We start from the raw sequence: 14,708 nt of genomic DNA, 5'->3' as shown, positions 1-14,708 counted from the left end.
AAATATTTTTGCTACTTAGCGATAACTGTTGATATAGTTTTCTCTGCAATATTAATGAGTATATTCTCCATAAGATAAAGAGGACAAACTTGTACCACGGAATCCAGTACGTATAACATTAGCACATGGAAGATTACATTTGAGAGTCACTTTAGGAGACGTACTTCATACATGTATAGTTTCTCAAAGGAAATTTATCCAATGAAAACCAAATTAAGATAACTAAAGGTTTTGAAAAAGAAAGGCAAAATCAACTATATCCTTCCGTTATTACTTGTTAATTTACTGCATATCATAAGTTCCATTTGCTCACATAAAATAGGCTCCTGATGAATCACGTGCTTCGATATTCTCGCTTTTATTGGAGCTTCAGATACTTCAGCCTATCAAAAAATGATAAAGACAAAGAAGAAAAAGATTTAGTTCAATCCCAACCCATTATAGAAATAAAAGAAAACTAAAAGAGGTAGCTTACAATTTATCACGTGGATAGCGTGTTGAAATAAGTTTTTAAGTTATCAAACATAGCAAATTAAATAAGTACAATAACTTTTGGAGCTTGTATGAGTAGAGAAGACTAAGAACATGTCATGAAATGCTAGTAATAGTATTACAAATTAGCTATGATAGACTGACAGTGCGAACGGTATTTTACACTATCAGGTTATATCCGTCCATAAAAAATTAATGAGATTACTATATAAGCTAAAGAATAAGTCAAGTTATCTGATACAACATGTTAAAGTACACAGACAGGTGCAAAATCTTTTTAAATTGTCAATGTACATAGTAAATCCTTTTAATCTATTGTAGTATATATGTCAGTGTAAAATCAGCGTATATAAGATATGCTTTTGAAGAATCGGATATCCCATTGGTCATATAATCAAAATATGCTTCTATTTTAATCTACTCAAAATGCAATGTGAGGACAGTGTAAAATCAGTATATATAAGTAATTGGTACGTTGTGAGATTGTTATTTAATTTACCTTTGTTCCTCATCCATGAGATTGGAGACTTTGCTACGACCACCATTATAATTAGGCAACGGAACACCTCCAGACTCAATGTGATTAATATCTTCAACAAGTTTTTCATAGTGCCTTTTCACTTCTTCTTCAGTTTTTCCACCAACTGCTTTGGCCAAATTACGCCACCGGTCCGGTGTGTCCCTGTCGTAAATAGCCAATGCATTCTCAAACTTCTTGTTTTGCTGGTGAGTCCATGTCGAATTCGTGGCCATATTTTGCAATAAATTTTGAAAAAAGGTATATCAGTGTTAGAAGTGATGATAAAGAAAATGTGGAGAACGTTTTGGTGTATAGAAAGTTAACATGTTTGTTCTATTTATATAGCAATGAGGAGACAGAATATGGTGGGCCGGTGAGGAGGATGCTCTTTTTCTTTCTTTTTTACCTTTCTAATTTTTTTGTTGAGCTTGACAGTTGATATGTTGTTACAATTTACATAAACCAGGGGACATTTTGTAAAAGCCAACGTGGTTTTCTTTCCAACTAGTAGAAATTAATTTGTTAATCCTGGAAATGTGGTAGACTAATGCTGCCCTATTGAGTTCTACAAAATCCACTACTTTTGGAGGATTCGACAATCAGTCCGTCGACATTTTTTAAGAATTCGAGCTACATGCTTACAATCACGCATAGAAGGAAATCATATATCAAAAAAACCTATAATATTCTTCGAACCCATACAAACTTAGGGAAAAATAAGGCACAATTGAAAAAAAAGGATTTACGTTTATTTAACGCCCTATTAGAGATTCATATGCCAAAACTATTTACAACTTTTAGTACTATTTGTCTCATTATTTTTTGTTTTGTATAATATTAGATTGAGATGAGCCTAAATAGAATAACATGATCAGCGATGATTCATATAGACGATCCCGATTTGCTTGGATCGAGGCATAGTTAAGATTGTTATTAGCTAGAAATATTTTATTTATAGCCTAGACAGGGTTTCCTTAATCCAAGAAAAGTGGTTCCCCTAACCCCATATTAAATTTTTTTCACTTTCTATCTAGATCTCAAAGTTCTGGGTTTTTCTTAGTTGTAACGTAAAATATAAATGTTCACTTCCCAATGGATGAAAAAGCAAATGGTAAAATCAATTTCCAGAGGCTGAAAAGTGGTAAAAAGAATCTTCATTTTTTCATATTTTTAAAATTATTTTGAAGATGTAGTACATATAATGAACGTTGAGAGTGAGATCAAGCTGTGTGCATGGCACATATATGAAAAGTAGCTTTTATTTTTTTTCCTTTTTGGGACAAATCTTTAACGTGATAAGGTCTGTATTTTTCTCACTTTCTTCTTGCCTGTTTTAAACAAAATTCCATATCAGTTAGCTGGCTATGTTTTCTTTCATTTTCTTATGGAAGAGAGCAGAAGAATTCCGTACAATAGCTGTACATTTGTTTAGGTTCAGTCCAGCTAGTCCTTGACCGAATCGGCTCCCCTCCAGTGCTAATTCCATCCAGTTGCTCCAATGCACCTTCTGATTTGTGACACTTGTCACTTAATAAAATTAATGGCCCAGATTCATTCTCTAATCATTCAATATATCACACTGAACTAAACCCATTAATCTTCTTCCCTGAGTGTCCTTCATGCCTTTCTTTTTCTGCTTCTGCACTGTGATAATTAATGCACGCTCCCTTTAATTCCTTTTCTCTTCAAATCTTCAACAACTACTGTAAATCTATAATGACTTATGAATGTTAAGCGCTAATATTAACGGATCAAAAATATATAAAGGAGCCGAATTTATTTAGAGCTAGTTTTAAATATTACACCAAAATAAGCAAAAGGGAAAATTATAAGAGTAATCCTTCGTTTTAGTTTAAAAGATTACACCAAAAGAAGAAAAAGGGCAAACTATAAGAATAATCCATCGTTCTTTCAATAATGGGCATAAAATTGCCAACCTTTGCTGAGCCGATTCGATTAAGAGCTTTAAGTATTACCCCAAAAGAAGAGAAAGGCAAATTAAGACTGATACATTATTCTTTCAGTCGTGTGACTTGGGAATAACATTACCAATTTCATATCGGCACTCATTAGGTGTGAGCGGGAAGAAAGGAACTGGGTTTGATTTTCTATAGGGGTATGTTGAGAGTCATATTTGGAAGAATGAATCTGGGTCTTTAATTTTATTAAGTGATAAGTGTCACAAATCAGAAGGTGCACTGGAGCAACTGGATGGAACTAGCACTGGAGGGGAGCCGGTTCCGTCCTTGACAATCTTTGTCTCGTAATCATTAATATCTTTTTTGTTTAACCATTCGGTGGGAGTGACAAAATTAGACCATGTAACTCGCTGAAATTCAGTTCAATCCGTCCATTTGACAACTCTACCACTCAATATATGTGAAACATACCGGCATGAATAATCTAGATTCAAGTGGGGGAGGCCCACCGAGGAGCCGGTAAAAACCTCCTTTATTAAGAAACTTTTCATCCATAGGGTTCGAAAATGAAATTTTTGGTTAAAAATAAAAGAATTCGCACAGTATAACCGCACAGGTTTAGTCTAGCTAATCCATGATATAATCGTCATCTCGCAATTATTAATATCCTTCTTTTGTTTAACCTATTTGGCATTCAAACCTATTAACATGAATAATTCAGATTCAAATCGAGGGACTGGAGAAGCACACCCAAACAAGAAATTTTCATTCTAATTAAATTTGAATTCGAAAATTTTGGTTAAAAGTGAAAGGATCCAACTATCTACCACACCCTTTAGTGGTGCAATGATTAGTATCCTGGGTACAACATGACTTAATTAAACTGCATATATAAGCCCTTCATAACTGACAATAACATGTACTGTACTTACCTTTTCTGTATAATTATGGTTATCGTCATATCACCTCGTCTGTTCTCAATCTTTGTCTTCTAATTGTATTGTAAATTTGAAGATTATTCAAGTGTCCTCGAACATTAAACGGCCTGCGTTTAGATTGAGAAACCTAAAGGGAAATTAGTATATGTAATGATCTCTAAGAAGTGGAGTTGTAACCTAGAAATAATTGTCAGGTAACCTGATATAACATGTTAAAACATATTAATAGTGTAAACAAAATTTATTTTGTCAGTGTATATAAGTTAATTACACAGTAAATTCAGAAGAAAAAGCCGCGCTTTATGCATGAACTACATTGGGAGCTGTTGAACTCTAACCGTGTTAGTGTCTCTCTTTCTAATTAAATGCTCAAATGACACGATTTATTATTTCAATATGATAGCGGAGTAGATAAAGATATTCTATAGTCTAGTCTCTCCGTCACATATTAACAAAATATTTCTACATGTTTGACCTTATAATACTTGATTTTTTCAAAGAAATATATTAGCGACCGAAGAGTAAGAAGATGCTAAAATGTTGAAAATAATATGGCAATGAGAAAGGAAGCCAAAAATAAAAGAAATGTACAAGCTGATAAAATGAGGTTGCATGATAATCCAGCTCATATATTTGGAATGGAATCCTTATCATCCACGTTGGTGTCCAGTAAAATTTTCATATTTGTGGATACTTGTTATGTCCTTCTCACAATCTTTAAAATCACCAGTATTCTCCTTTTTCTTTCTTTTTTTCATTGGCCCCAAACACATTTTGCAACTTGAAGAGGGCTTCTTGTTTTATATACTTGAAATAAAACCATATTGATATTTTCAGCTTAATTAATTGGCTGTCATTTTTACAAGAAAGAGGTAGTGCCACAAGCAAAGATTGCCACATTGACCAAAATGTCCAGTAAGATGTTGGATTAATTTCATGTATGTTCATGACTGAACTTCACCGATTGTAACCAAAAGTCATAAAATTATTTTTTGTTACATTAAAATGATTGAAATCACAAGATTATCTTTTGTCATATTAAAATAGCTGAACTTTATCCAAAGTCGCCTTGACTGCTAGGTTATGTAGTTAAAGTAGGTATATTTTAGTGACTTCATTGTTTATAGTGAGTAAAGCTCAAATTCCTCAACGTAACAAAATTAATTCATGAAGAAAGTTAAGTAACAATTCATAAAATTTATTAACTTTATCACATGTTAGTAGATTCTTGAACCTAATTTCCTTCAAGATAATGGGACTTTTCTTAAGTTCATTTTGGGGTTTTGGAAATTTAAATTTTAAGGTCACTGTCCCAAATTATGATGAATATGCTCATGATAAATGCTATGAACATTTCATAGAATTTCAACTTTGCAACTTTCTTGGGAACCTTTTCAAAAGTTGATATATACTCCAAGATACCTCATGCTACTGATAATTGGATTCCTTATAATCCTTTGAGCCTTTTGTGGTACAATGAGATAAAAGATTTCTATGGTTATCTCTCCAATTTATTGTCAACAATCTTTGGAAAGCCCCCTGTAATAATTCTCCTATATATGGTCCCTTCTTGCAACCTATATATGGTCCCTTCTTGCAAATTGATCAGCTTGCTGCCTAACCTTACCTTTTTTGTGCTTCTCTGGTCCAAGATGTGAATTTCTCTGTCATTCTCTAGATTCTTCCAACTCAAATGCTAAGATTGTTCTAGCCTGAAAAATGAGGAAATAAAAAAATTTCTTATAACTGCAAAAGAAGGAAAGGATATACCTCCGATTGTTTTCTGTATATGGAACTACCATTAGGTGTGAGAAAGAAATCTCACATTAGGATTTCAAAAGAAAAATAAAGCATATAAGGTGCTGGGATCCTATGGTGTAAGGCCTTTCCTAAAAAATCGTATGAACTCAATTCAAAGCAGACAATATTATACTACCATTGAGAGTATTGTATTAGTTACCCTCTTTAAAGACTTCTCGTCTCTTTGAAAAAATTAACCTAAATAGCCGCCCATCCGACTGCTTAAACTAAAAGTAGCCGGCGGATATATAATAGAAATGTAATTCATATATTATACGTATTAACCGTCTATAATCAATATATAATCTGTGTATACAGACTAAAAAAACGGTGAATCCAGCCAGCTATTTGTGTAAAGATCCCCTCACTCTTTAGAGTGGCTTAGCCCATCAAGAACAAGCATAAAGTGATCATCTTCCTTTGAGGGGACTGTCCAATGAAATGGAATATAATTTGCCTCATCCTTTTGCTTATAGTCAAAGGATCGGATGTGATTCCCTCACAACTGTGTTAAGCAAAATTATGAAACTTTAGCAAAATTCAACATGTTCAAAGATCACACCAAAGTCTATTTTGGGCCAAAGATATATTAGGTGATTAGAAGTAGAGAATTTTCCAGGCTGTAATGAACAACAACATGTAACAGCATATCCATAAACCACGCAACATGGAGAAGCTGACATTTTTTTAAAAAGAAATGAAAGCCATTGGACATGATATGCTCATGGTAAAGAAGATTCAGTAGAATCATCCATTCTTGCATGATTTGGATGTTCTTTTCTAATAAATTCTTGTTCTCTTCTTTCGAAAAGGAAGATGGTGGGCAATAGCCTTCTCAAATGGCGGGTAAACCTATTAAAGGGGTAAAGTATTTTCTACACAAAAAAATTCCATTCATATGACTCTAATGCGAGAAATTTTATTAAGGGTGAGGAAAATCCCAATCATTCCACCACGACCCTCACAGTTAAATCCATGGACACAAGTCTGATGCTCTTATGATATAGGACGTTACAATTTCTTAATGTTTGAAGTCAAATAGTAACAGATTGACTTTCATTAATGAACAGGGACAGTACTTAGCTCCCGTTTGGCCATAAAATTTTGAAGTTAAACTTGAAAATTTGAGAGTTTAAAGTTGTGATTTTTGGGACTTGAAGTTATGTTTAGACATGCATTTTATTTGGAAAAAATTTGAAGTTTGTGCGTGGAAGTCCCAAAAATCCAAAAGGAACTTGATTTTTTTTTGAAGACAGATATTCAAAATCTGTCCAAAATCTATGGCCAAACAGATGCTTGAAGATAATTTTTCAAAAGCTGATCCAAAATCTATAGCCAAACGCTAGCTTAGACTACCGACAGTTAAAGAGTGAGCAATATTTATAGCATACTAGTAAAATAGTCCGCGCTTTGCGCATCCATAAAACAAAAATGTACATTCACTTCGTTTTAAAAAAAAATACTGCGATTTATCTCGCATCTGAAATTCACTAATTCTCACAAGTAAAAAAATACAAAAATAACTATTTGAAACTCCATATTTGTTTTATAAATATAGTAGTATGTTATTTCTCTCACAGTTAATTCTTTGGCATTTAACCTTGTTCTAAAAAAAAAATAAAAAAATTAGGTCTATAGCTTTCTCTTATTTTAAGATGTCACAAAAACATTTTAAAACAGAAAGTTGCTACAATTTCATTCGCAAAATACTGTTTCAACTCGTAAGATATTTAACATTTATGACACTAAAGATATTTTGGGAGTATCACCGAGAAGCCGTAAATGATTGCCTAAAACTATAGTACTTACAAAAAAATCATCCGTGGTCGGAGACTTGTATGTCTCTCTCACCCTAACTCCACAAAAAATAGAGGCATCATTGCCCAAAATTTAGCAGGAAGAGAAACATAGTATATTATCATAGCATAAAAAAAAAAGATTAGTCTTCGAGACTTCAATTAATTATGGTGTTTCTATTATTACATGTAACAATCCCAAGTACGAACCCAAATATTTGTGCAGAATCTAATGTTACTGCATTGCCACTGCTTGTGCCTCCACTGCAATCTCTTCCGCCCATTTCGTGACCACACCATCATTTCTTCTTTATTAAAGACTTAAAGTCATTGTTAATCAATTACATGTTTTTCTCAATCCTCCTCAGATGACGAAGGCCTTTTTGTAGTTTAGCCTGATCACGACAAAAATCTCTATCAATAATTTGAAATGAAAAATATGAGAGAAAGTTAACTCTTCTTTATTGCATTCAATACAATTCTCATAATTGAAGTTGAGAATTGGAATGAAAAACGTTACTCTTCCATTATCTATTAGTTTTATCGGTGAAGAGAGGCAGAAACTTCATTCCTTAATTTAATACTTCCTACTTTGCCTTAATTTAGTACTCGTTTATTACACTCAATTCAGCATTGAAACTGAAATTAAGAATTGGAAAGGCAGAATTGAACTTGTGGGGTAGATGGATCCACGGGGTTGCAAATGAGTCATTAAAAATACCTAATAATTGAATATGAAAAAAAAAATTAATGTCATTGGTGATCAATAAGAGGTGTAATCTCAGTGATCTATCACAATTATATAATACTAGTGAAATAGCCCGCGCTTCGCGCGGTCTTTATATATTTAGTTGATATCGAAAAGCTAAAAGTTTATAACAAAATTTACAATACAGATATAAAATATAAAATATACATAAGCAAAATATATAAATCAAATGATCAAATATATAAGATAAAATACATATAAAAGGAAATAAAAGTGTCTCGTAGTTCTAGAGGAACAATCTTATCATAGGAAAGAGAAGCTAAGCTTCATATTATAGGGAAAAAAAAATATGTAACATGAGTCTTCTAGCTTGTCTTACTATTTATATTTTGTCCACAAATAATTTATTATTAAAATTAATAACCACTATTTAGTTAATATATCTAGAGGTAATTTTTATTCATAATAATGGATACATTTGGTCTCAAAAGAAATAGAGAATTTTAGTCCAACAGAAAAAGACAATTTTAAAATAAAAAGTAGCAATTCGAGGAAGATCTAAATCAAAAAAGAAGAATCACTTTTCATTGTTAAATAAAAAGACAAAAAAATTATACCTTCATAGAAATCCCATATACAATAAGGAAAAATTGAAAGTCCATAAATTGATATAACAACATAATGAAAATTATGTTCGGGAAAATAAGAAACAATTTTAAAATTGAAAGTTCAGAAAATAATATAACGAATGAAAATAATGTTCAAGGAAATAAGAAATAATAGAATTTATCATCATATTTTTTATATAACGTAAGTTCAGAATTACATTAATATAAAAAGATGTAGATTAAGTGATCACTATAATAATCTGCATTTGTATTTTTTTTTCTTTAGTAAAATCATTCGGTACCCGATATTCGTTCACGGGGCTAATTTGTATTTTTGGAATGTACCGCAGAAGACCCTTCAACGAAAGAGATGGAATTTATATATCCCGCACCCACCCGATTCCTTAATCGTAATAATCTAATCGATTGCCAAATAAGAAAGGAGTATACCGCTCCAAATTCTCCAACTTTGCACACACAAAAAAAAAAAGTAAGTACAAAACTTTCTAGTCTCTACATTTTCCCACAAAGCTATGAGCCACACCTTTTACAATAAAAAAATTCTTAGCCCGTTGAAAGCATACAATAATTACATGAGGCATAGCGTTCATAAGGCTACAAGAAATGCAGTATGTCAACAATTCAAGTTTTACTTAAACACAAGATATATCCGTATATATGCTCATGATTACTGAATTCCTTGAGCCAAAAGAATCAATTAATATATTATTTTTTTAAAAAAAGTTACAAACGTACAAATCAGAATGACTGCCCTTTCACATTGAATTAGAATTAGTCAAATATATCGTCCTAAAAGAAATATTGTCCTGTTGAAAAGCACTATCAATATAGAATGTATTCTCCGCATACATCTCTGCCTTTCTATCCTCCATCGTAGAATCAATACTATCTATACAATTGAGAGGGAAATAACACTGTAGAGATCATTGATTTAACACTGTCAGCCCATTTTTTTTTTGAGACACCAAATTTAACAATGATCTTTATTTTCTTGAGAATCCGCAAAGAGATTGGAAAGAGCGGCAAAGTTATTTTTCTTGCTTGCATAGATTGTTATAGGAAACTGACTTACACAATAGAAGGACAGATTAAAATTGAAAAAGGACAAAGAAAATAAATCATAACTAACAAATTCATTAATTACAAAGATGAAGATATTAGTGAGGAGAAAATTTTGATACCTGAATCCATGGATTTATGTGGGATTTCTCGTTTGAAAGAAGCCAATGAACGCATCCTTCAGAAATTTATATATACTCTCTAAATCTAATGAATAGTAATTATGGACCCTCTTTGATTTATTGAGGGGGAAAAAAAAGGAAAACAAAAAGCATGCGTTTCCTAGTATTCTGAAACAGTGGATGCATAATGCAACATTTATTTTGCGACTTTATTACTGAGACTTGGGCATTAGTTCCACGTTTAATTAGTGAGGCTTTTTTAAGCCATTTCATTAATTGATTATGCATGAAAAAATTCAAAAAAAGGAGAAAAAAGATAAATCTAAATCCTGGCCATAGAGAGATGCCACATAAGATTGTCTATGCCTAGATTTATATTATATATAGATTAGTAGTATATAGTCCATCTGAAACAAAACTCTCTAACTTTCATGGTAGGGGTAAAGTCTGCATACACCTTCTCATAGCCCACCTGTGAGATTACACTGAGTATGTAGTTGTTATTATAGTAGAAGATTAATGAATGTCTATGCTCTTAGTGCACTAACAAAATATTCCAATACTGATCGTATAAAATATCTTAATTTTGCTTATAAATATGATTAAAAATTCCCTGGCCACCACAAAAACATGTCTGACATGATAAGCTTGTTTATCAAGATTTCATTAATCTTCTCCTAATTCTCATGATAATTCAATAAAACTTACTTGCTTATATCACATATTTCAACAAAAACTTAATTAAAATGAATGTCACAAAAAGTTGACGAACAAAAAAAAACAGAGGAAAAATAGCCATCACTCGAAACCAAAGAGAAATACATATGCAACTCATTAACCATGTAATTCAAGCTCAACTTCAGCAAACTTCTTGCACGACTTTTTCTATATAGATTCTTAGCTAGCACTGCACCTTATATGGAATTGTTCGTCTCAGAGACCAATTTATTTTTGTGGAAGTTGCCTCTTTATATACTCCATTAAAGAACGTTGCTACTTTATAATATATTAAGCAAAATAGTATTACGGCATGGAAAGAAGGAATGATCATACCTTCGTGAATGAGAGATATCACAATCATACCTTCATGAATGAGAGATGTCACAAAATATTCTGCCTCCACTGCAGAGACTAAATCAGAAAATTAATATTCAGTACAATTCAAGTCATTCCAAAATTAGTTTAAACTCAAGAAACAAAAAGGGTAAAAAATAAAAGGCAAAAAACACAGAGTGAACTACACAAAGCAAAAACTTTGAAAACTTACAACTTTAGATTTCTTCTTTTCCTTCCAACTATGGCTGCAAAAACTCACGTTTAGAGTTCCTCTATAAAAAGGATTGTTTGAAGGGATTCTTCGGTGCCATATTCTTTTTAACTGAAATGATAATGGTGGTCTTAAAGGTTATTAAAGATAGGAAAACATAATCAAATGGCAGTTAATATTGAGTAACTATTTTAAGAAGAGACTTTTCAATATTTTTTAACAGCACATAGGTGAAGAAAAATAGGAAAAATGTCAAAGATTGAGAAAAAAGATAAGTACCATTGCAGGTCAAAGAGAGGTGCCACATCACCTTTTATATGTAATATATATTGATGATTGATTGAATTAGTAACATGAAATGAAAAAGAACGTATATTTGAGTAATTATAAAAATGGGCAATTGGCGCGAATGCCCTTCAAATGCGCTGGTCTTTAATTTTTGCCCCTGTAATGCGTGGTCTTTAATATTTGTCATTCTGAGCTAAAAGATAATAAGAAAAAGACGTTACTACCCCTACCCATAACATATAAAAACCTGAAAGTCTGTAACGAACCCCAAACATCCAATTAAACCTATTCATCATTCCAACAACAAACCTTTCAATCGTTCCATCGTTCCAACATTTCACCGGAGAAATCTCCATTGATTTTGCTGCTACAACGTCGGAAAAGGAAAATACATAATATATAGCGTTTCAATTGAACGTAATTCAACTCAATTTGATGCTTTATTAAGTTTAGATTTGTTAATATTTGAAAATAGCAACAAATCATCTTCTATGAACTAAACAACTGATATTCAGTTGAGATTCAACATTGCGAATCATAATTTTATTCAACAACATAGAATTGATCAAATTTATTGCTTTGTTCTGATTTTGATTAGTTTATACGTTCCATTTGATTAGTATACAATGCTCAATGACTTAGACTTGAAATTATAGTAACTTCAGTTGACAAAAAATAATCAGGCAAAGTTCTGAACAAGTATGCCGGAGGAGGCAGAAGTTCACCTTGCAAAAGAACAAAGTATGCCGTTAGAGTCAAACTTTCATTTTCATAAGCAAAACATCAAGTATACAAGTGTTAAGAATTAGACAAGTCTGCCGGAGGAGGCAGAAGTTCACTTTACAAAAGAACAAAGTATGCTGTTAGAGACAACTTTCATTTTCATAAGCAAAATAAAAAAGTACACAAGTGTTAAGAATTAGACAAGTCTGCCGGAGGAGGCAGAAGTTCACTTTACAAAAGAACAAAGTATGCTGTTAGAGGCAAACTTTCATTTTCATGAGCAAAACAAAAATTTACGCAAGTGTTATCAATTAGAAAGTATGCCGGAGGAGGCAGAAGATTACTTTACAAAATAACAAAGTATGCTGTTAGAGGCAACTTTCATTTTCATAAGCAAAATAAAAAAGTACACAAGTGTTAAGAATTAGACAAGTCTACCGGAGGAGGCAGAAGTTCACTTTACAAAAGAACAAAGTATGCTGTTAGAAGCAAACTTTCATTTTCATAAGCAAAACATAAAGTATACAAGTGTTAAGAACTAAAAAAGTATGCCGGAGGAGACAGAAGTTTACTTTACAAAAGAACAAAGTATGCTGTTAGAAGCAATTTTTATTTTCATAAGCAAAATAAAAAAGTACACAAGTGTTAAGAATTAGACAAGTCTGCCGGAGGAGGCAGGAATTCACTTTACAAAAGAACAAAGTATGCTGTTAGAGACAAACTTTCATTTTCATAAGCAAAATAAAAATTTACGCAAGTGTTACGAACTAGAAAAGTCTATCAGAAGGGGAAAAACTTCAGTTTACAAAATTACAAAGTATGCCGTGAGAGGCAAACTTTAATTTTTCATAACCAAAACAAAACATTATTAACAAAATAACACCAAAAACACATAAGATTGCATAAAAACCAAAATTATTAACAAAACAACACCAAAAACCAAGACACACATAAATTAACTTAATTCATGAAGTTATGCTGGAACAGGCATAACTTTATGCTGGAACCGGCATAACTTCAGTTTCAAAAACTAAGAACTCTGCCGGACCCGGCATATGTTGCCTCAGACAAACACTGTCTTCATGAAAATACAGGTTACTAAACAAAAAAAAACACCAAAAATCTTAAACTAAAGTTTATAATCAGGAAAACATATAAACTTTCATAAAAACCAGCATTATTAACAAAAAAAAAACACCAAAAATTCAAAACACATACAAACTAACTTAAATCACGAAATTATGCCGAAATAGGCATAAATTCAGTTTCAAAAAACAAAAATTCTGCCGGAACAGGCATATGCCGCCTCGCACAAACACATTCTTCACAAAAACCAGATTATTAAACAAAAACAACAGCAACAACATAAAACAGTTGTTCACAGGCAAAACTTCAAAGATTCAACAAAGAGAAAACCAAAACGCATATCAAAATCAACTAAAACATATTACGACATTCAAAAAACCAAAATATATACATGGGGAATGAAACTAAAGTTCAAAAAATCATACAGACACTTTAACAAAACACTATAATTTTAAATAAAAAAGGATCAATTAAATATAAAAAATGACGAAGACAAAGATATCAATTCAACAAACAACAATTTAACATAAAAACAAATATTGAAACGAGCAAAAGATCCAAATTCGTACTTAAATTTTAGAACAGATAAGACAGACACAAAACAGAGGAACGAAGAAGCAAAAAAGAAAAGAAAAGGGCAAATGACGAAATAGAAAGGGTTTTAATGGGGTAAGGGTAATTTCGTTAAAAAACTTTCATTAAACAGGCGGCAGGAGCAAAAATTAAAAAAGACATAAATGAGGGGCAAAATATAAAGACCAGCCCAAAAGAAGGGCACTCCGCGCAAAAAAAAAGTACATTAATTAGTAGTAGAAATTAACCCCTAAAAATACAAAAAAATGAGGGAAAATGCCAAAAAAAAAGGAGGAAAAAAAAATACCAATGGAGGTCATAGAGAGGTGCTACATCACCTTCTTTATGCCTAGCTTTATATTATATATAGATTTGGTCAAGCTCCTAGAAAGTCAAAAGTGCTTATTTTCTTCCTAAAAAAGCTTTTAGGAAATCAAAAGTGCTTATTTTCTTCCTAAAATACTCATTTGAGAGAGTTAAAGCGCTTTGCCAAGCTTTTAGGGGGGAAAATATTTTTAAATTTTTAAATATTTCTAAACCTTGAATATTGTGGGAAGGATCATACAACCAGAGTAACATTTGTAATGGATTATAAAACCAAATCTCCAATGAAAAATACTGTGAATTGGGGAAAAGAGTGGAAATCGCCCCAGTGACCTTGGAAATGGGTGGTCTTGGACTTTTGACCCCCACTTGCCCATAGGCAAACCTTCAAGGTCAAAAGCCAAAACTTGCTAAACTTAAAATTTTGGCCATGGGAAATGTGGGGTCAAAAGTACAAGACCGC

At 32.1% G+C, this 14,708-nt stretch overlaps 1 protein-coding gene across 1 annotated transcript; it reads right to left on the bottom strand.

Annotated features, from left to right (window-relative positions):
* Positions 1-89: 89 nt before the first annotated feature.
* On the bottom strand, positions 90-1,338 carry LOC132628026 (protein RADIALIS-like 3). Its single transcript, XM_060343711.1, has 2 exons — positions 992-1,338; positions 90-383 (listed from the first exon to the last, which is right to left on the bottom strand). The coding sequence occupies exons 1-2, from the start codon at positions 1,243-1,245 to the stop codon at positions 359-361; spliced, it is 279 nt and encodes a 92-aa protein (XP_060199694.1). The 5' UTR covers positions 1,246-1,338; the 3' UTR covers positions 90-358.
* Positions 1,339-14,708: the final 13,370 nt, after the last annotated feature.

This window comes from Lycium barbarum, chromosome 2, assembly GCF_019175385.1.
Source record: "Lycium barbarum isolate Lr01 chromosome 2, ASM1917538v2, whole genome shotgun sequence".
Taxonomy (NCBI): Eukaryota; Viridiplantae; Streptophyta; class Magnoliopsida; order Solanales; family Solanaceae; genus Lycium; species Lycium barbarum.
The sequence above is the reverse complement of the archived record's forward strand: the minus strand, read 5'-3'. Positions and strand labels throughout refer to the sequence as shown.

Bases quoted from the DNA above. Each gene is read 5' to 3' on its own strand.
- LOC132628026 (XM_060343711.1), bottom strand. From the start codon at position 1,245: ATGGCCACGAATTCGACATGGACTCACCAGCAAAACAAGAAGTTTGAG. The intron at 384-991 runs GTAAATTAAATA...ATTTTTTGATAG, and splicing joins CTCATGGATGAGGAACAAAG to GCTGAAGTATCTGAAGCTCC.